This window comes from Amphiprion ocellaris, chromosome 22 (genome assembly GCF_022539595.1).
Source record: "Amphiprion ocellaris isolate individual 3 ecotype Okinawa chromosome 22, ASM2253959v1, whole genome shotgun sequence".
NCBI classification, from domain to species: domain Eukaryota; kingdom Metazoa; phylum Chordata; class Actinopteri; family Pomacentridae; genus Amphiprion; species Amphiprion ocellaris.
The window spans coordinates 446,911-461,816 of record NC_072787.1 but is presented as its reverse complement, the minus strand read 5'-3'; the positions used below and the strand labels follow the sequence as shown (position 1 = coordinate 461,816).

General features: G+C 41.5%; 1 protein-coding gene across 5 annotated transcripts in view; it reads left to right on the top strand.

Annotated features, from left to right (window-relative positions):
* Positions 1-14,906, top strand: part of LOC111587990 (E3 ubiquitin-protein ligase HECW1) — a 108,524-nt gene that overhangs the window by 58,286 nt on the left and 35,332 nt on the right. For all 5 annotated transcript variants that reach the window (XM_055007205.1, XM_055007203.1, XM_055007207.1 and 2 more), the window contains 4 exons: positions 3,421-3,563; positions 3,899-3,999; positions 5,607-6,538; positions 9,283-9,859. In XM_055007205.1, the coding sequence (XP_054863180.1) occupies positions 3,421-3,563; positions 3,899-3,999; positions 5,607-6,538; positions 9,283-9,859 (1,753 nt within the window). The remainder of the gene's footprint in view (positions 1-3,420; positions 3,564-3,898; positions 4,000-5,606; positions 6,539-9,282; positions 9,860-14,906) is intronic.

Below are 14,906 nucleotides of genomic sequence, written 5' to 3'. Positions count from 1 at the left end.
GACTGTATGTAACAGGTGATGGTCGTGACCGTCCCCCATTGGTTTGTCAATCTGTCAGCTGACTGTCAATCACAAAGTAGTCCTTCTCTGAAACATTACATCCTTTATTACTTTACGATCGGCGTACGTTTCTGTCTGTCCGTCTGTTAGCAACATTACTCAAAAACAGACTAACGGATTTGGATGAAATTTTCAGAGAAGGTCAGAAATGACAGAAGAACCAAGTGATTAGATTCTGGCAGTGATGCAGCTTATAGTCTGGATCCACGGATTTGTTAAAGATTTCTGTATCATTGTGTGCTGCTGTTTATTATTCTTCAACTACAGAATAATATTTTTGATAGGAAGAAGGCTACATTAATTTTGCAGTTTGTGTAGCACATATTTGACAAGAAGAAAACAATTAATTCCAGAAATAAGGTGCCATACGGTGGAAAATATCAAATCCCGAAAGGCATCTGAAGACAAAACGAAAGCAGCTGCACAGACCCCTATGGGTTTCAACCTCTTCAGCAGTCATTTTACCTCGCAAACACAGCCTGCATGTTCTCCATGTACTGTTAACATGTTGAGATTTGATATTTAGTGCTCACAGCTTGGTAATTTAGTCTCACAAAACTAAAACATCTACTCAGCATCATATAAAACTGTTTTTTTGACATGTTGGCCTTTGAGTTTAGTTCTCAGTCGAGTATGAAGGTGTACTTGCAGCGTTTTCCGTCACAGAATTTGTCGAGTGGATTTTCTACCAGCTGAATTTGCTACCCAGCATGAGCTGTGTTTGCTGAACACTGGAAGGGTCAACTGCCACAACTGACTGTTGATTTTTTAGCTGGTGGTGTGCCTGATGGTGGACATATCTCAGCAATTGTTGGATAGATTGACATAACATTTCATTTAGAATCACCTGAGGATCAATCCTAATAATCATGTTTCCCAGAAATTATGCTTTCATACTAGAGCTCAACTGATAAGGAATTTTTGAGAGGCCTGATATGCAATTTAGGTAGTAAAAAATCTTATATTCATATTTGAAATATCACTAGCGGCATGGTGTCACTGTAACCATGACAACAAGTGAACACTATGTCAGCTGTCTGCTGATGATCACATGATTGTGATCCTACTACAAATCCACCGCTGAGAACTTATCGGGACTTATTCGTCAGAAATGGTGCAACGACTGAGCAGCCTTGGCGGAGTACTGCCCTCTCGTAGTACTTTTCTTGTTGTTTATTGTGCTGTAAATAGGACCATAAATTCCAAAATTCACACCACGTTTTGTTCAAAAAGTCTTGAAACTATCGGGATCATAAACTTACCATGAAAATGTTCACTAAGGTTGTCTCAATGCTTCAAATTTACATAGATAAGCCTAAAAATGATGAGCGATGATAATGTGGTAGGCAGTCCTAATGTCCAATCACCAATGTGAAGGCATGAACACACAAGTTGCTTTTTGCCTTCAGAGTTCGCATTTGGAGCATATAACGAGACACGATTCGTTAAGAAAAATATTCACAATTCATAGCATGTTTTAGAAGGATAGTACTATTGTGGATATCTTCGGATTAAAGGGGCTAATAGGTTTGTGCCAGTATTCATTTAAGCATTAAGAGTTTGAATGCCATAAATTCTTCTGAGTTTTTATTTTGGTAAGAGTGGAAAAAGCTTTGAAGGATTTGGACAGTTGGAGTTCCAGGCGCTGGAGAAACATTTGGGAGGCTTGGATAGCGATCAGACCCCCGCTGAGAGAGACAGAGGAGAGCAGAAGTGGAGATGGAGATGATTTACTTCATTCAAAATAAGACCACATATACAGCATCTCCAAATGACTTGGTGAAAGGAAAAATGAATAAATTCAGCATAACACTGCAAATTAAGAGACCAGTTGCCAAGTTAGTGGAGCAGAGAGACATTCAGGTTTCAGTCATTTTATAGAAACACTATTCTGTGGGTTCATTGAATAATTAAGTCTTTCAAACTTCGATCGAAAACATCTGGACTGTCCAGTCAAAGATGTTACCTGACTGTCATGTTTGAGCTTCCCTGTGCATTGGGCTTCGACTAATTATCAAGTTGGGAAATTTTCAGATTTGATATTCTGCATGTTTCCAATTATCATGATTTATTTTATTTATTGATCTTTTCTGATGACTAAAATATGAATGTTAAAGAGTTCTCTTTTAGTTAATATCAGTAAGTCATAAACTGAGGCATTTTAATTATTTTGTGAGGTGTTTTTCTGAATTGTGACACTGAGGTTTTAATTTTTACCACAGATGTACTGTACAATGGTTTCAAGTATCAATTTTTGATCTCCTTGATCACTTTTAATCAGTGTGGATATTGAATAAAAGTATTGGTTGACCTTTACTGTGCAGAATGATGCATGTGCAGTTTGTTTTTACATTCATCTGCTGAAAAGCTGAGGTTTTACTGTTGAAGCCCTCACTGTTCCAGCAGTTCATGACATACAGGGAACTAGTTTTAGTTCAGTATGTAGCTTCTTCACTGCAGGTATGATTTTTTATTTTGCCCATGATGACTGTATGGCTCAACGGCTGGCAGTATAGCTTTGAAATGAACTTTTATCATTTATCTATTTTCATTAAGTGGCATGTGGAACTGAGCCTCTTTAGTCATCTCCATTGACTAAACAATCCTTTTAGCAGAGAAAACATTTACTGTACTGAACTGTTGGCTAAGAAAATTATTTGAAATTTGCATCCCTGTTACCAGCATTTGTTTAAAGCATCACTGTGCCTAAGTTCAGTCTCAAGGTTTGTTCAGACAGACTTTAGGTAAGCTACCAGTGGTTGTGTTCAGCTCTGCCTCTTCACTCCCAGGAGGCTCCATTTGTATCTTATTATATCTTATTATTTTCCTTCCTCTCCGTTTCACAGATTGTTTTTGAAGCAGATTCATACAGCTGAAATGTTTTCAACTCACGTGATCCTTGCATCCATTTGTGCCACCTCAAGCCAAGTCTTAGTGGTGACTTTCCATTGACTTTGTGTGCAATTGCACAGCCAGTAAAATTAACTTCATGTTGTGTGTGCACACGCATTAACAGGACTGTTCAATATTTAACCAGGAACAAAGTCTTTCCAAGGCTTTGATGTGCTTTAATCAGAAAAATATTTCTCATTCTTAAGATGCCAGCTGTGGATGTTGTGACTGGATACTTCCCAGGTGCACCTAGTAGAAACTTGTGTTTGTGAATATAAATGTTCTCTGTGTTGAACATTAGGCTTCCTACAAAACACATGCTCTTCTTAATACTGCTACTCTGAAATAGTTTTTAAGAGGAAAAGTAATGAGGACTTCAGTAGCGTTCTACTGCATACCCAGATATCCCTCCAGTCCCATGACACTAAGCAGTCTAATCCTCTCCTCTGTGTCTGTCTCTGTCTCCAGAGGTTTAACTTTGTGTCTCTGCCCACTGACGTCCTGGAGATCGAGGTGAAGGACAAGTTTGCCAAGAGTCGGCCGATCATCAAGCGTTTTCTGGGGAAGCTGTCTGTCCCTGTCCAGAGGCTGCTGGAAAAGCATGCTATCGGGTAAAACACACACAACATACGCTTTCATGTCCAGCAGAACCGTCATCAGCCTGAGTGTACTGTGTTCCATGACTCAGATCTGTAGAGCTGTGGAAGTTTTGCCCACACAGACAGGCAATGAGATAAGCCATGTGGATAGTTAAGCCACTTTAAATCTCATGCCACCATCTGATTTTAGCTGTGAGTTCACTATTTTATGCTTCTTGTATGCGTGTATTTCCTTTACTGCAGGCTCTTTCTGATCAAAAACTGACTATGATAGCTTTTGCATTTTCATTTCTGACATTTCCTTTTCATTTCACATGCTCTTCTCTGTCTCTGTCTTTTGTCCACAGGGATCGGGTCGTGAGTTATTCGCTGGGCCGCAGGTTGCCCACAGATCATGTCTGCGGCCAGCTGCAGTTCCGCTTTGAGCTGACCTCCTCTATTCACCCAGGTACATTTGGCCATTTAGAAGCATGGACAGACATTTTATCACCCTGCTATCTCCCCTCTCTGCTCACAGCTACACGGTTGACCTTTGAAGCCGTCCACAGCTACAGGTTTCTTGCTAATGCTGTATTTCATCAGCTCAGTTTGGCATTAGGGAAATAAGTACATGTTCGATATGCATCATGCGCAATATAAATAGAAGAACGTTTTTTCATTTTTGGATATCTTCAACTTCAGTTACTTCCTTTACATTTTTTGTTTGCTTGTTTGTTTTTGCTCATTTTTTTCTGTATTTGGGTCTTACAGGGTTAAATTGATTTTCTACTGAATGTGTGTTTTGTGCTCACAATAGTTATGCCAGAATTAATACATTGTGTGGACACATTAACAGACCGTAGCATTAAACATAAAATACATTGCATTTTTAGTAGGTTTAGAAGAATACAGATGTGTCTCTGTCTAAAATGAATACAAAGCATCTAAGTAGCTCATTTGAATCGTCCAATAGTCTTTTAAAAACAGTCTAAACAATCTCCTATTACTAAAAAATTAAAGAATTATTAATAAAATTGAATTTAAGGGGTTTTTTTTTGAAGGGAACTGCATCTATTTATAAATGTGTCTCCAGGAAAAAAGTAGCACAAAGATCTCTAGAAAGTACTATTTGAAGTCTGGAAAATGTAATCAAGTGATTCAGTCATAGTCTGAAGACTACAAGTTACCAAAGAATAAAGTTAGTTTGTGTGGAGTTGGAAAGAAGTGAGAAAACAGACCTCTGTTGATGATCTCTGCTGCAGGTTTCAGGGGCCTGTACTATGAAGCAGAATTTAGAGCTATCAAGGTAATCAAGGTAACTTCGGGTTTATCTCCTACTGAGATACATCGCTATGGTAACACATGCTGCTCACCTAACCTGCTCCGTCAGCTCATATACCAACCTACTGATCAATCCGTTTTCTATGGAAATTGTGTCCACATTTCTAGAACGTCCTTGGCAGCTCTGTAGCAGATTGTGAGATGTAAAGGTTGTCTTCCACATGATGAGAACAGGTTACATCCAAGCAACACATTTAATGTATAATTACAGTCAGATCTACTTGTACCTTAATGATGGGAAAGTGGTACTGACAGCCTGTTCTCTTGTACAGTAATTCATACCAACAACTCATGTTGCCTTAAGGCTCTAGCAAATTATTATTTACAAGATTATAGTTGAGCAGAAGTTGATAACCAGCCTCATGTGACTGGTTAGCATGACTGTGGTTTTTTAGTGAAGCCAGATAATGAAACATATCCTGGATATGTTGAACTCTCTTCATGGTACAGCTTACATTAGCTGCTACTTGCAAAACACACCCTAATCTGGAGGTGAACTGTTGGTTGCTGAGTTTTATGGTAGGCGATGTATGTAGACTGTTGTCAGTCCTGCAATGCTGCACAAGTGAAATGCTAAAACTTAAAAGTGCTATTTTAAAAACGCAGCTCATGAACATCCACTTCCAAAGCTGTAAATGCCACACTGTGGAAACTATGACCCAGTTTGAAGGCAACAGCTGTCAAAAGGGTTTGCTGAAAAGTGATTAAAACATTTGCTTTTTGTTTCCTTCATAGATGATGAGGAGGTCTCCTTCGTCGTAGAGCCAGCCTGTCCAGAGGGTCAGGCTGATGCCGACCTCCCTGCTGCTGCTGCTGCTGCTGATGCTGATGATGATGATGACACACTGAGCGTGGGCCCTGACATGCCTGATCTCCCCTTGGATGCTCCTCCTGACCCTGTAACCTCAGCGCCACCGGCCTCCACACCTGAGGAATTCCAACCTGCTGAGAGGGATGAGGGCGAGGCAGCGGAACAGGGAGAGCAAGGAGCTGTGGAGGAGGAGAGCACTGTGAGGGAGGAAACCCCGGCTGCTGTGCCCCAGATGGAGCAGGAGGAGGGGGCCACAGCTGAACAGCAGGAGGAAACAGAGGAGGAGCAGAGAGAGGAGTCTGCACCACAAGCTGAGGAGGAGGTGACAGCGGACGGAAAAGAGGTTGGGAATGAAACGCAGCCTGAGCCGGACTCAGCGGAGACACGTGATGGAGCCGCTGGTGTGGAGGCTCCCACAGAGGAAAACACTTCATCTCAGGAGGCCCCTGTAGACCCAGCTGAAGGGGCCCTGCCGGAGGTGACAGCGGAGGGAGAAAGAAGCTGTGACCCCCACTCCTGCCAGTCTCTCTTCTCAAACTACAACTCCCATGCTCCCCCACGCCGTAAAAACCGCCCCTGTTCCCTCCCGGTGTCTGAACTGGAGACGGTGATTGCGTCAGCGTGCGGCGAGCCGGAAACACCGAGATCCCACTACATCCGGATTCACCACCTCCTCCACAGCCTCCCGTCAGCCCAAAACAGAGCACCCAGCCAGGAGGAGGAGCAGACCGGCGAGGGAGACAACACGAGCACTAATCTAGACACCAACACCACATCACCAACTCTTAAAACCTCCAAAGACGAGGAGGGACAGGAGGATGAGGAAGAGGAGGATACGACCCAATCTCCTAGTCAGGTCGGGCCAGTGATGGGTTGGTCAATAAAAAGCCTAACCTATGAGTTAAATCTTGTTTTTAGACCAGAACCTACCACACAAACAGGTCAGATTTAATAGAAACAAATTACTAACAGAAAATGTACAGAGAGTGAAACATGTTTATTTTTTCTTTGTTTGTTTGTTTGTTTAGTTGTAGCAATGTTGTTTTCCTAAGAGAAATCTTTTTTGGTACAGCATTGCATTAATTAACACCACATGCTGATGAATAGTTTGATAGTTTGATAGTATATGGAATTTAAATACCATATACAGTACCATTAATGTACACACTGACAGTGACTTGTATATACAAAATGTTTTAGTTGTTAAAAAAAAAATTTTTTTCTTTTCCCTGAGATTGTCTCATATCACTCCTTTAAACTGACCACAGGCTAAACACTCTGATAGACAGTTTACTAACCTAACGTACCTTAAACGCCTCACAGTGCAGGCTGCTCTGAGGGCTGTTTGGTGGCTGCTGCACACTCAGACAGGTGTGTGACCAAAACTACATGGACTGTTTTCCATGAACAGAGTCTTGTAAAGCACAGAGGTGTGCTCTTTAACTCGACCCTTAGAGGCCATCAGCAAACACTCCTGGAACTCTGTCTCATTAAATAGTAGAGGAGGTGGAGATTCCAGATATTACAACAAGTCAACAGTACATTGTCTGACATGAAAGTCTCTTGTCTTCTTCCTTGTCTGTTAATATATACATAATCGGTTAAATTATTATTAATAGCAACGAATGGTTACCATCCGTAGTGTTAACTCACAAAACACGTTTCTAGCAGCCTTCCTCCAGCTGAAAGCTGTGATTTCATTGTTGACGCTGTGAGGGTCAATCAGCTGGTCAGCATGTGGAGCTCACACTGAAGAGAGTTTATTTAGACAAGATGGTTTTGTCCCCAACACTCATCAAAAGGAGAAAGTTAGTGTTACTTTGTACTATTCTGACCTGAAATGATACCGCTGGCTTTGGTTTATTGTAATGAAGAATTACTAGCATTTGTGTCGCTGTATGTGGTAACTGCCTTTTACAGTTCTGTCCAACAGGACACTCTCCAGTGTTTTTTGAAAATTAATGACAAAAGTCGTATTTTATGCCTTTGTTTTGTTTTCCCTGTTGTAGCAATTTGGTGCACAGCTGCACAGTGACCCCAAAGCAGAGGTGGACTTTCTGCACCATTACATGTCTAGAAGTTGTGTCGTTTTACTCTATGAGATCCCCACAGACGGTGTCATTTTCTTTGCTTATTCGTTCTCTTTGGATTATATAAATAGTGCGTTTAGTCGGAGTGCTTGACAGGTACAGCTGTGACAAGGACTGTCCAAACAGCAAAAAGGCCTCACTGAAGGTAGAAGTCACCACTGCATAATCCATATTTGATTCAGAGCCACCTGCACTTGTTGGTTGTGCGGCATATTGGGATTCTTGATTTGGATCTCTTGACATGCTCAGCAGATGCTGCATTAAGTCAGTGTTTAATTTGGGCAGATAAATGATGATTTATTTGGCCTCGTGGTGAAGTCCATGCAGCACTTCAGCACTAACCAGCTCCTTGGAAAAGGGCACTTTGGAGAATGAACTTGTGGCTCCTTTCTGTTTATCCGTGCTCCACAGCAGACTAAACCATAATCCTCTTTCATTTTTCTGTCTTTTTTAGTGTGTACTTTGTGCTGTCAAAATGTGCAGAGGCATCAAGCTCATGTGTTGACTCCGATGACACCCTGGCATCATTTTTGTCTGATTAGAATGAGTAAACAGTCACATTTAAGGAATAAACAGAGCTTACTGTCCAGTACACCTGGGTTTTAGATATCAGGGGAGGATCAGATATTAATAAAAGTAATATCAAAGCTGTGTAAGGCAGAATTCAGAGTTTGGTCAAACACTAAATGTATTTACTGAATGCTAGAGCCATTGACATGAGTTGAAGAGTACTTTCCCATTTTAGAAGCTTTTGTATACTGACTTGTTTTCTTGCTGAGCGTTAAATGAGTAGATTAATATTCAGAGTGGATAAACAGCCTTCTACAGTCTGAGAAGCTAAAAGTATGTATGAGTTCAGATTGTTTGGTCTGGCTTTTATGTAGAATCTCATCATTTGTAATTTCTGTTAGAATTTCATGATGTTAAGTCTTTTTTTACTAACTCCTTTTTAAATAACATTTTCCCTGTTTTGTGTAGTGATTTCTTTGTATTATTTTTGTTGTTTTATCTGTCATGTTTACAAACCATTTAGCGTTATGCTAAGTACATGGGTTTTATTTTTTTTCTTTGAAATATATCATTGCATTTCATTTGTATTTATATTTTAATAGTCAGCTTGGTTTAACAGGAGCCTTGTTTATGGTGTTCCTATCCAGATTTACTATTCTGAGCTGGAGTGGTTGTAGCATCTCTCTGTTTTAAATCATTAGCTCCTGGTAACCTTACATATTTAACGACACTTTATATAGTGTAGTTTAATCCTCAAACAGTCAGACTAGTTGAGCGTCGTTTCTTTTCACTCTGTGTGCTGGTTGCAATGGTTGTTTTTTGGCCTGTTTTTTGATTGAATTGATGTGACAAAGAAATTAAACCAAATAAAATCTTAATTTCTGGATGTACATTTTAGGAAACTAATGACAATACCCTAAGGCTGTCCCTGTTTTACCGCAGCGTGCCACCATTTCCCCTGAAATGCAGTAATAGATGTTCCGTGTGTGTGTTCCTACAGGTTCCAGAGTGTCCAGGGCCCTGCTGCCGGCGTTCTCTGCCCCGCAGCCTCTCCATTGAACGTCTGTCAGAGCTGAACCAGCTCCTGGAAGGTGAGGGAGGTGGAGGACATGCAGCCATCAGGAGGAGCTCTCCGTCCTGCCTGGGGAGTGAGGAGGGAGACTCCAGTCATGGAGGAGGCAGGAGAGTTGGCGGGAGCACTCACAGACCTCCAGGTGAAAACGAGTGTGAGTTTTGCGACACCTCCTGCTACAGCACCTCCTGCTACAGCACTTCCTGTTACAGCACGTCGTGCTACAGCAACTCAGGCTACGAGGGGAGGAATCGCTTCTGCAGCCACACCCGCCTCTCCTCGGTCGACAGCAACCGGCTGTCTGGGAGCACCGTGTTCTCCTCCCAGGATGAAGATGAAGATGAGGAGAGCGCCTTTGAGTCTGTACCTGATGCCGGCCACAGCCCCGAGGGCCAGGAGAGCGGCGGGGCAGGAGGAGAGAGGAGGACGGGCAGATGGAAGGAGGCCCGGAGAGGAGAGCAGGGGGAGCCAGCTGTGGCCGGGCCCAGTGACAGGAACAGCATCGGTGAGTTTAAACCAGGGTGTCGCTTTCATTATATGTTTAAAGTCACTGCTCTGGTTTCAAATGAAAGGTGAGTAATTTAGCATAATATTCTAGAAGAGCACAGGCAGTGGAGGCTGAGAGGGCAGGTAGGCTGAGCTCTGTTTGTCTGTAGGATGTTTTTCCTGGCCCATAGAGCAAAACCAGGCTTTGTTTTGCATAAGCTGCTTCGTTTGTGTAATTGTAAAGTGCAGACATGCTGGCAAGAGTCTGGCCAGTTAGAACTGCTGCTATTATTCTGTGAATGTGATTCCATTCATTTTTTAGTTTTCACGCTATTTAAATGTCTTTAATTATTTTATAAGGTGCCAGGTAGCTAATGTTAAGGCTCAAACTACACAACAATGACGTGTTCAGTCCAAATGTAGCCAGAGACCTTAATTCTGGTTTGTTTGTTGTTTCTGTACTTTAAACTGTCAAATAAAAAAGTGGCAAAAAAAGAAACCAAAAAACAACACAATTTACACATTGAATGTGTAAATCATTATTCAACAATAATTGATATTGGCCATTGGATATTGTCTGATATGCGCTGATATAAAGTCTTTCTTTTACAGAACACAATGCAGAAAAATATGTTTGAGGTCATTTAGAAACTGTGACAGTTCATATTTTGTCCAGCAGAGCAGCCCCAACTCCACTGTTTACAATAATCTCAGTACATGTAGCAGTTTGCGTATCATTGGTGAGCAGACGGTGAGTTAAATGGTGTCTTAACAGTCATCTACTGTCTACTTTGTGACATAAATTACTAGAAAATGAATTAAAAATCATCATTTTCACTCTTTAGTACATATATTAAGTGATATTGGTTGATATGTCGATATCAGAATGTTTTTCACCGTAAAATTGGTATCAGCCCCAAAAATCCAGTACTGTGTTTGGGATGTTAATTTTTCCATCGTTACACAGCAGGTCGGAACAGCACAGCCATGTGAGCAAAGAGGGTTTACCACAAGTTCTCAAATAGTTGCCTTCATGTTTACTTAGTACGTTCGGTAATGTCATGAGAATAAAAAGGGGTCATGCCTCACTTATAGTCAGGTGTCTTACCTGTCAGGTGTTTCACATCAATAGTTATCTAGCGCCAGATAAATTAGTGTGAAACATCAGCAAGAGGATCTGAGTTTAATTAAAGGCAACTGACAAAACAGCAACGTGGCAACAGGAGGAAGTCAGGAAAGAAATAAAACTCTTCAGAGCAGATGGGTGGAGAGGATGACATGTTCTGTTGTTGTGACATAGATAATGAAAGACATTCAAGCCTTTTTTATATTTACGCCATTATAACTGTCATTACTGCATAGAGAACATCTTTGAGTTCTCTTTCCATCTAGCCAGGGTTATGCTGTGTCCATAAAGGTGTAGGGCTTCATACAGGAGCAAAAAAACAAGCAGAAAACTGCTTAGAGGGTTAGTTAAAATGCTTAAAGTATGAGTAGAAAGTACTGACTATACATTTTAAGTACGTTTGGTCTGAGCTGCTGTGTACGGCTGCAGTCTGACTGGCTCTGCTTCACTGGATACGTCTTTATGTTTTCTACTGGATTTGTACAGTTTACATGATGACTGTTATGGACTGTGAGAAAAGTAGGTCACACACACACCTACACACACACACACACACACACACACACACACACACACACACAAACAAAGCACCAAAGATTTATTTCATTTTGCATTGTATTACTATGTTGTCCTTTTAGTAAAAACCTGTTCAGATGCGATTGAGTCCCTCATACATGGCGGCTCTGATTCTTTTTGATTGATGACATATTTTAGACCTGGACAAGTGCTTTATTATTTGTGCCAGTTTGAGCGGCTTGTTTTGGAGCGTGATGAAGCCATGGAGTGTGGGTGCTGTGCTGTGCTGAGTCCTTTTCAGATCTTGAATGCAAATGATTTGGATGTGGGTGTTGGGAGGATAAGACTTGGATCCTCCTTGTCCTCTAGCATGATGTAACCTTGGTAGAACACCAACATGCAGCAGAGTAAACAAGAAAGTGAATGAGTAATGTTGTGCAAAGAGTGGAGTTGTAGGTATTCCATGACATCTACAGACTGTGTGTCACTGTGAAGTGTTATTTTTGGATGAAGCTGCTAGAGTTTGTGTTGGCCTTCTGTGTTTACTGGGCAGCAGCTTTGCTGGAAAACAGGAGGGAATTAAGGCTAAATGATGAAGTCAATCTATGCTGTTCTGGTGTCCGAGGCCCGAGTTTATAAAATGAAGCTGATTTTCTTCCTGATCCTCTCATTTATTCACTTCATTTCAATTCTCAATCATGGCCATCAGCTCAGTCATATTGTACCCTTTATGTCAAAAAAGATGACACAATTTCACATACAAAAAGCAGTGAAAGTAAAAATGGAGCATTTATATAGTATTGTATTGTTTTTTTCTTCTTCCTCAGCAACACATAATTTCATCAGTGTGTCATTTGTATGTAATAAAAACAGATGTAGAAACTGAACTTCAGTTACATTTCACAATAAGTATGTAGCTCTCTAGTCATATGGAGAGTTACATTCTAGGCCTGTGCTCTTGTTTTTTCCTCTTTACAAACTGCTTTGGCTTGACTACCTGGTGGGTGTATCTAGCTACCTGCTGATAAATCTCACAAGGCTCTTAACCTACATCTTCTACTGTTTCTTATGCTGGATTATTAGGAGCACATGAGAAATATTGGATGGCTGCTGACCCCATAGACCAGCTTTATAGTAGATTCAATTCAAGATTCAAGGCCTTTATTACACAGTTATAGATAGTGTAATGCGCAGTGAAATGTATCATGCACCTGTTCCAGACTGAAACAATAAGAACAAAGAATAAAGACACACAAGGAATATACACACATACATACATACATACACAAGGTGAAAGTGAACATATTGAACAGAAGCTGCAGGTTGATTGTCTATTGAGTTACTGTTACAGGTTCAGCAGGAGGACAGCCTGTGGGAAGACGCTCCTCCTCATCCTCTCTGTGTTTGCCTTCAGGCAGCAGTAACGCCGCCCTGGTGGCAGCAGAGAGAACAGTCTGGCTGGGGTGGGTGGGCTCACTAGCAATCTTCCTGGCCTTTAACCTGCAGCGTTTGTTGTAAATGTCCTGCAGGTAGGGGAGGCTGGTTCTGATGGTTCTCAGCCCAGCGGACCACCCTCCTCAGGGCCCAGAAGTCCTGCTGGGTGCTGCTGCCCATCCAGGTGGTGATACTTCCAGACAAAACACTCTCAGTGGTGCAGGTGTAGAAGTTCCTGAGCACCTTGAGAGGAGCTTAAAGTCCCTCAGGCGTCTGAGGTGATGGAGACGCTGTCCAGCTTTCTTCACCAGGGTGCTGATGTGACAGGACCACATCAGGTCCTGGTCATGTTAACACCCAGGTACTTGAAGCTCTCCACTCTCTGATCCTGAGTGGGTGCTATGCCCTCTGCTGCTTCTTGCTGTAGTCCACAATCAGCTTCTTGGGCATCAAGACCCATGACCTGAACCCATGAGAACATATAGGGCAAAAGTGATTGGTTCAGCTTTGCCTTTCCGTTGTATTTTACCAACAGTAGAGATTTAAATTTAAAAATGTTTTCACTTGAGACTCTTTCTTTCACCGAATCTGTTTGATCACAGAGCCATTATCCAGATCTGTCCAGAAGATAGAAAACAATCTCACTGTAGACCTAGTATTTCTAGTTGCTGCTGTTCTGTTTATTTGTGATCAGTTCTCAGGTTTGGTAAAAGACTTGGATATATATGGAAGATGCTGGTGATGTTGTTCTTCTGCTGCTCTCTTATGTGAGGCAGAATAAACATTTTTGCTGCAGATATGTTGGAGCTGTTGTGAATCATTACTTCATTGTTAAAGATATTTCCATCATATTGGTGCATGCATTGTGACCTTTTCTTCCACATTCCTACCTGCTGGGAATCTGTGGATGTTGCTGCCTTTTGCAATCATGGATCTGCTTCTATTAAAGACATTTAACCTGTTACAGCACTGTTTCTGGCTTGGTGATGATGTTTTTTCCCGGTGGGGGGAATGCTTCCTCAGTAATGTAATGGCACTGTGTGGATTACATTTCACTGAGGCTGATCTTAGCACATCTCCATGTCAAAGCATGTTGTGTGTATTTCCACTTTGCATTAACACGCATTTTCCTTCATCCGGACGACACACTAAGTCACAAATACCATTTTAATGGCTGATAGAAGAGCTGTCAGCATCTAATTCAGAGGAGAGATGAGTGATGTATCATGTGTAACGTCAGTTGGTTCTTCAGGAAGGTATCATCAAACCTATCACAAGACAGAAGATTGATATGGATCATTTGCAAAACTGCAAAATTCAGGATTACGTTCAGTACCAGTAGATCTAATATGTCCCCTCTACACATAGACAGCTGCACTAATCTGAGTTTTGCTTTAATAATAATAATAATAATAATAATAATAATAATAATAATAATAATAATAATAATAAATTTTATTTATAAAGCGCTTTTCCAAAAACTCAAAGACGCTGTACATAAAATACAATAAGATAAAACAAAACTGTTAATTAAAATCAATAGATAGTAAAACAAGTTCAAGATAAAATACAGAATCACTTAAGGAAAGCAGATCTAAAAAGGTGAGTCTTTAAAAGGGATTTAAATGTGGTGAGGTTGGTGCAGTCACGGAGGGCATGGGGGAGTGAGTTCCAGAGTGTGGGGGCGGCAATGGCGAAGGCTCTGTCCCCCCAATGTCGCCGGCTGGTCCTGTGCGGGATGGAAAGGAGGCTTGTGTGGGAGGAACGGAGATTCCTGGGGGGGGTGTAGGGGAGGAGCAAATCGGTAAGGTAAGAGGGGGCAAGATTATGGATGGACTTGAAGGTGAGGAGAAGCAGTTTGTACTGGATGCGGTGTGAAATGGGGAGCCAGTGGAGGTTCTGCAGGACGGGGGTGATATGGTCGTGAGAACAGGTTCGGGTGAGGAGTCGGGCAGCAGAGTTTTGAATGAGTTGAAGTTTATTGAGAACT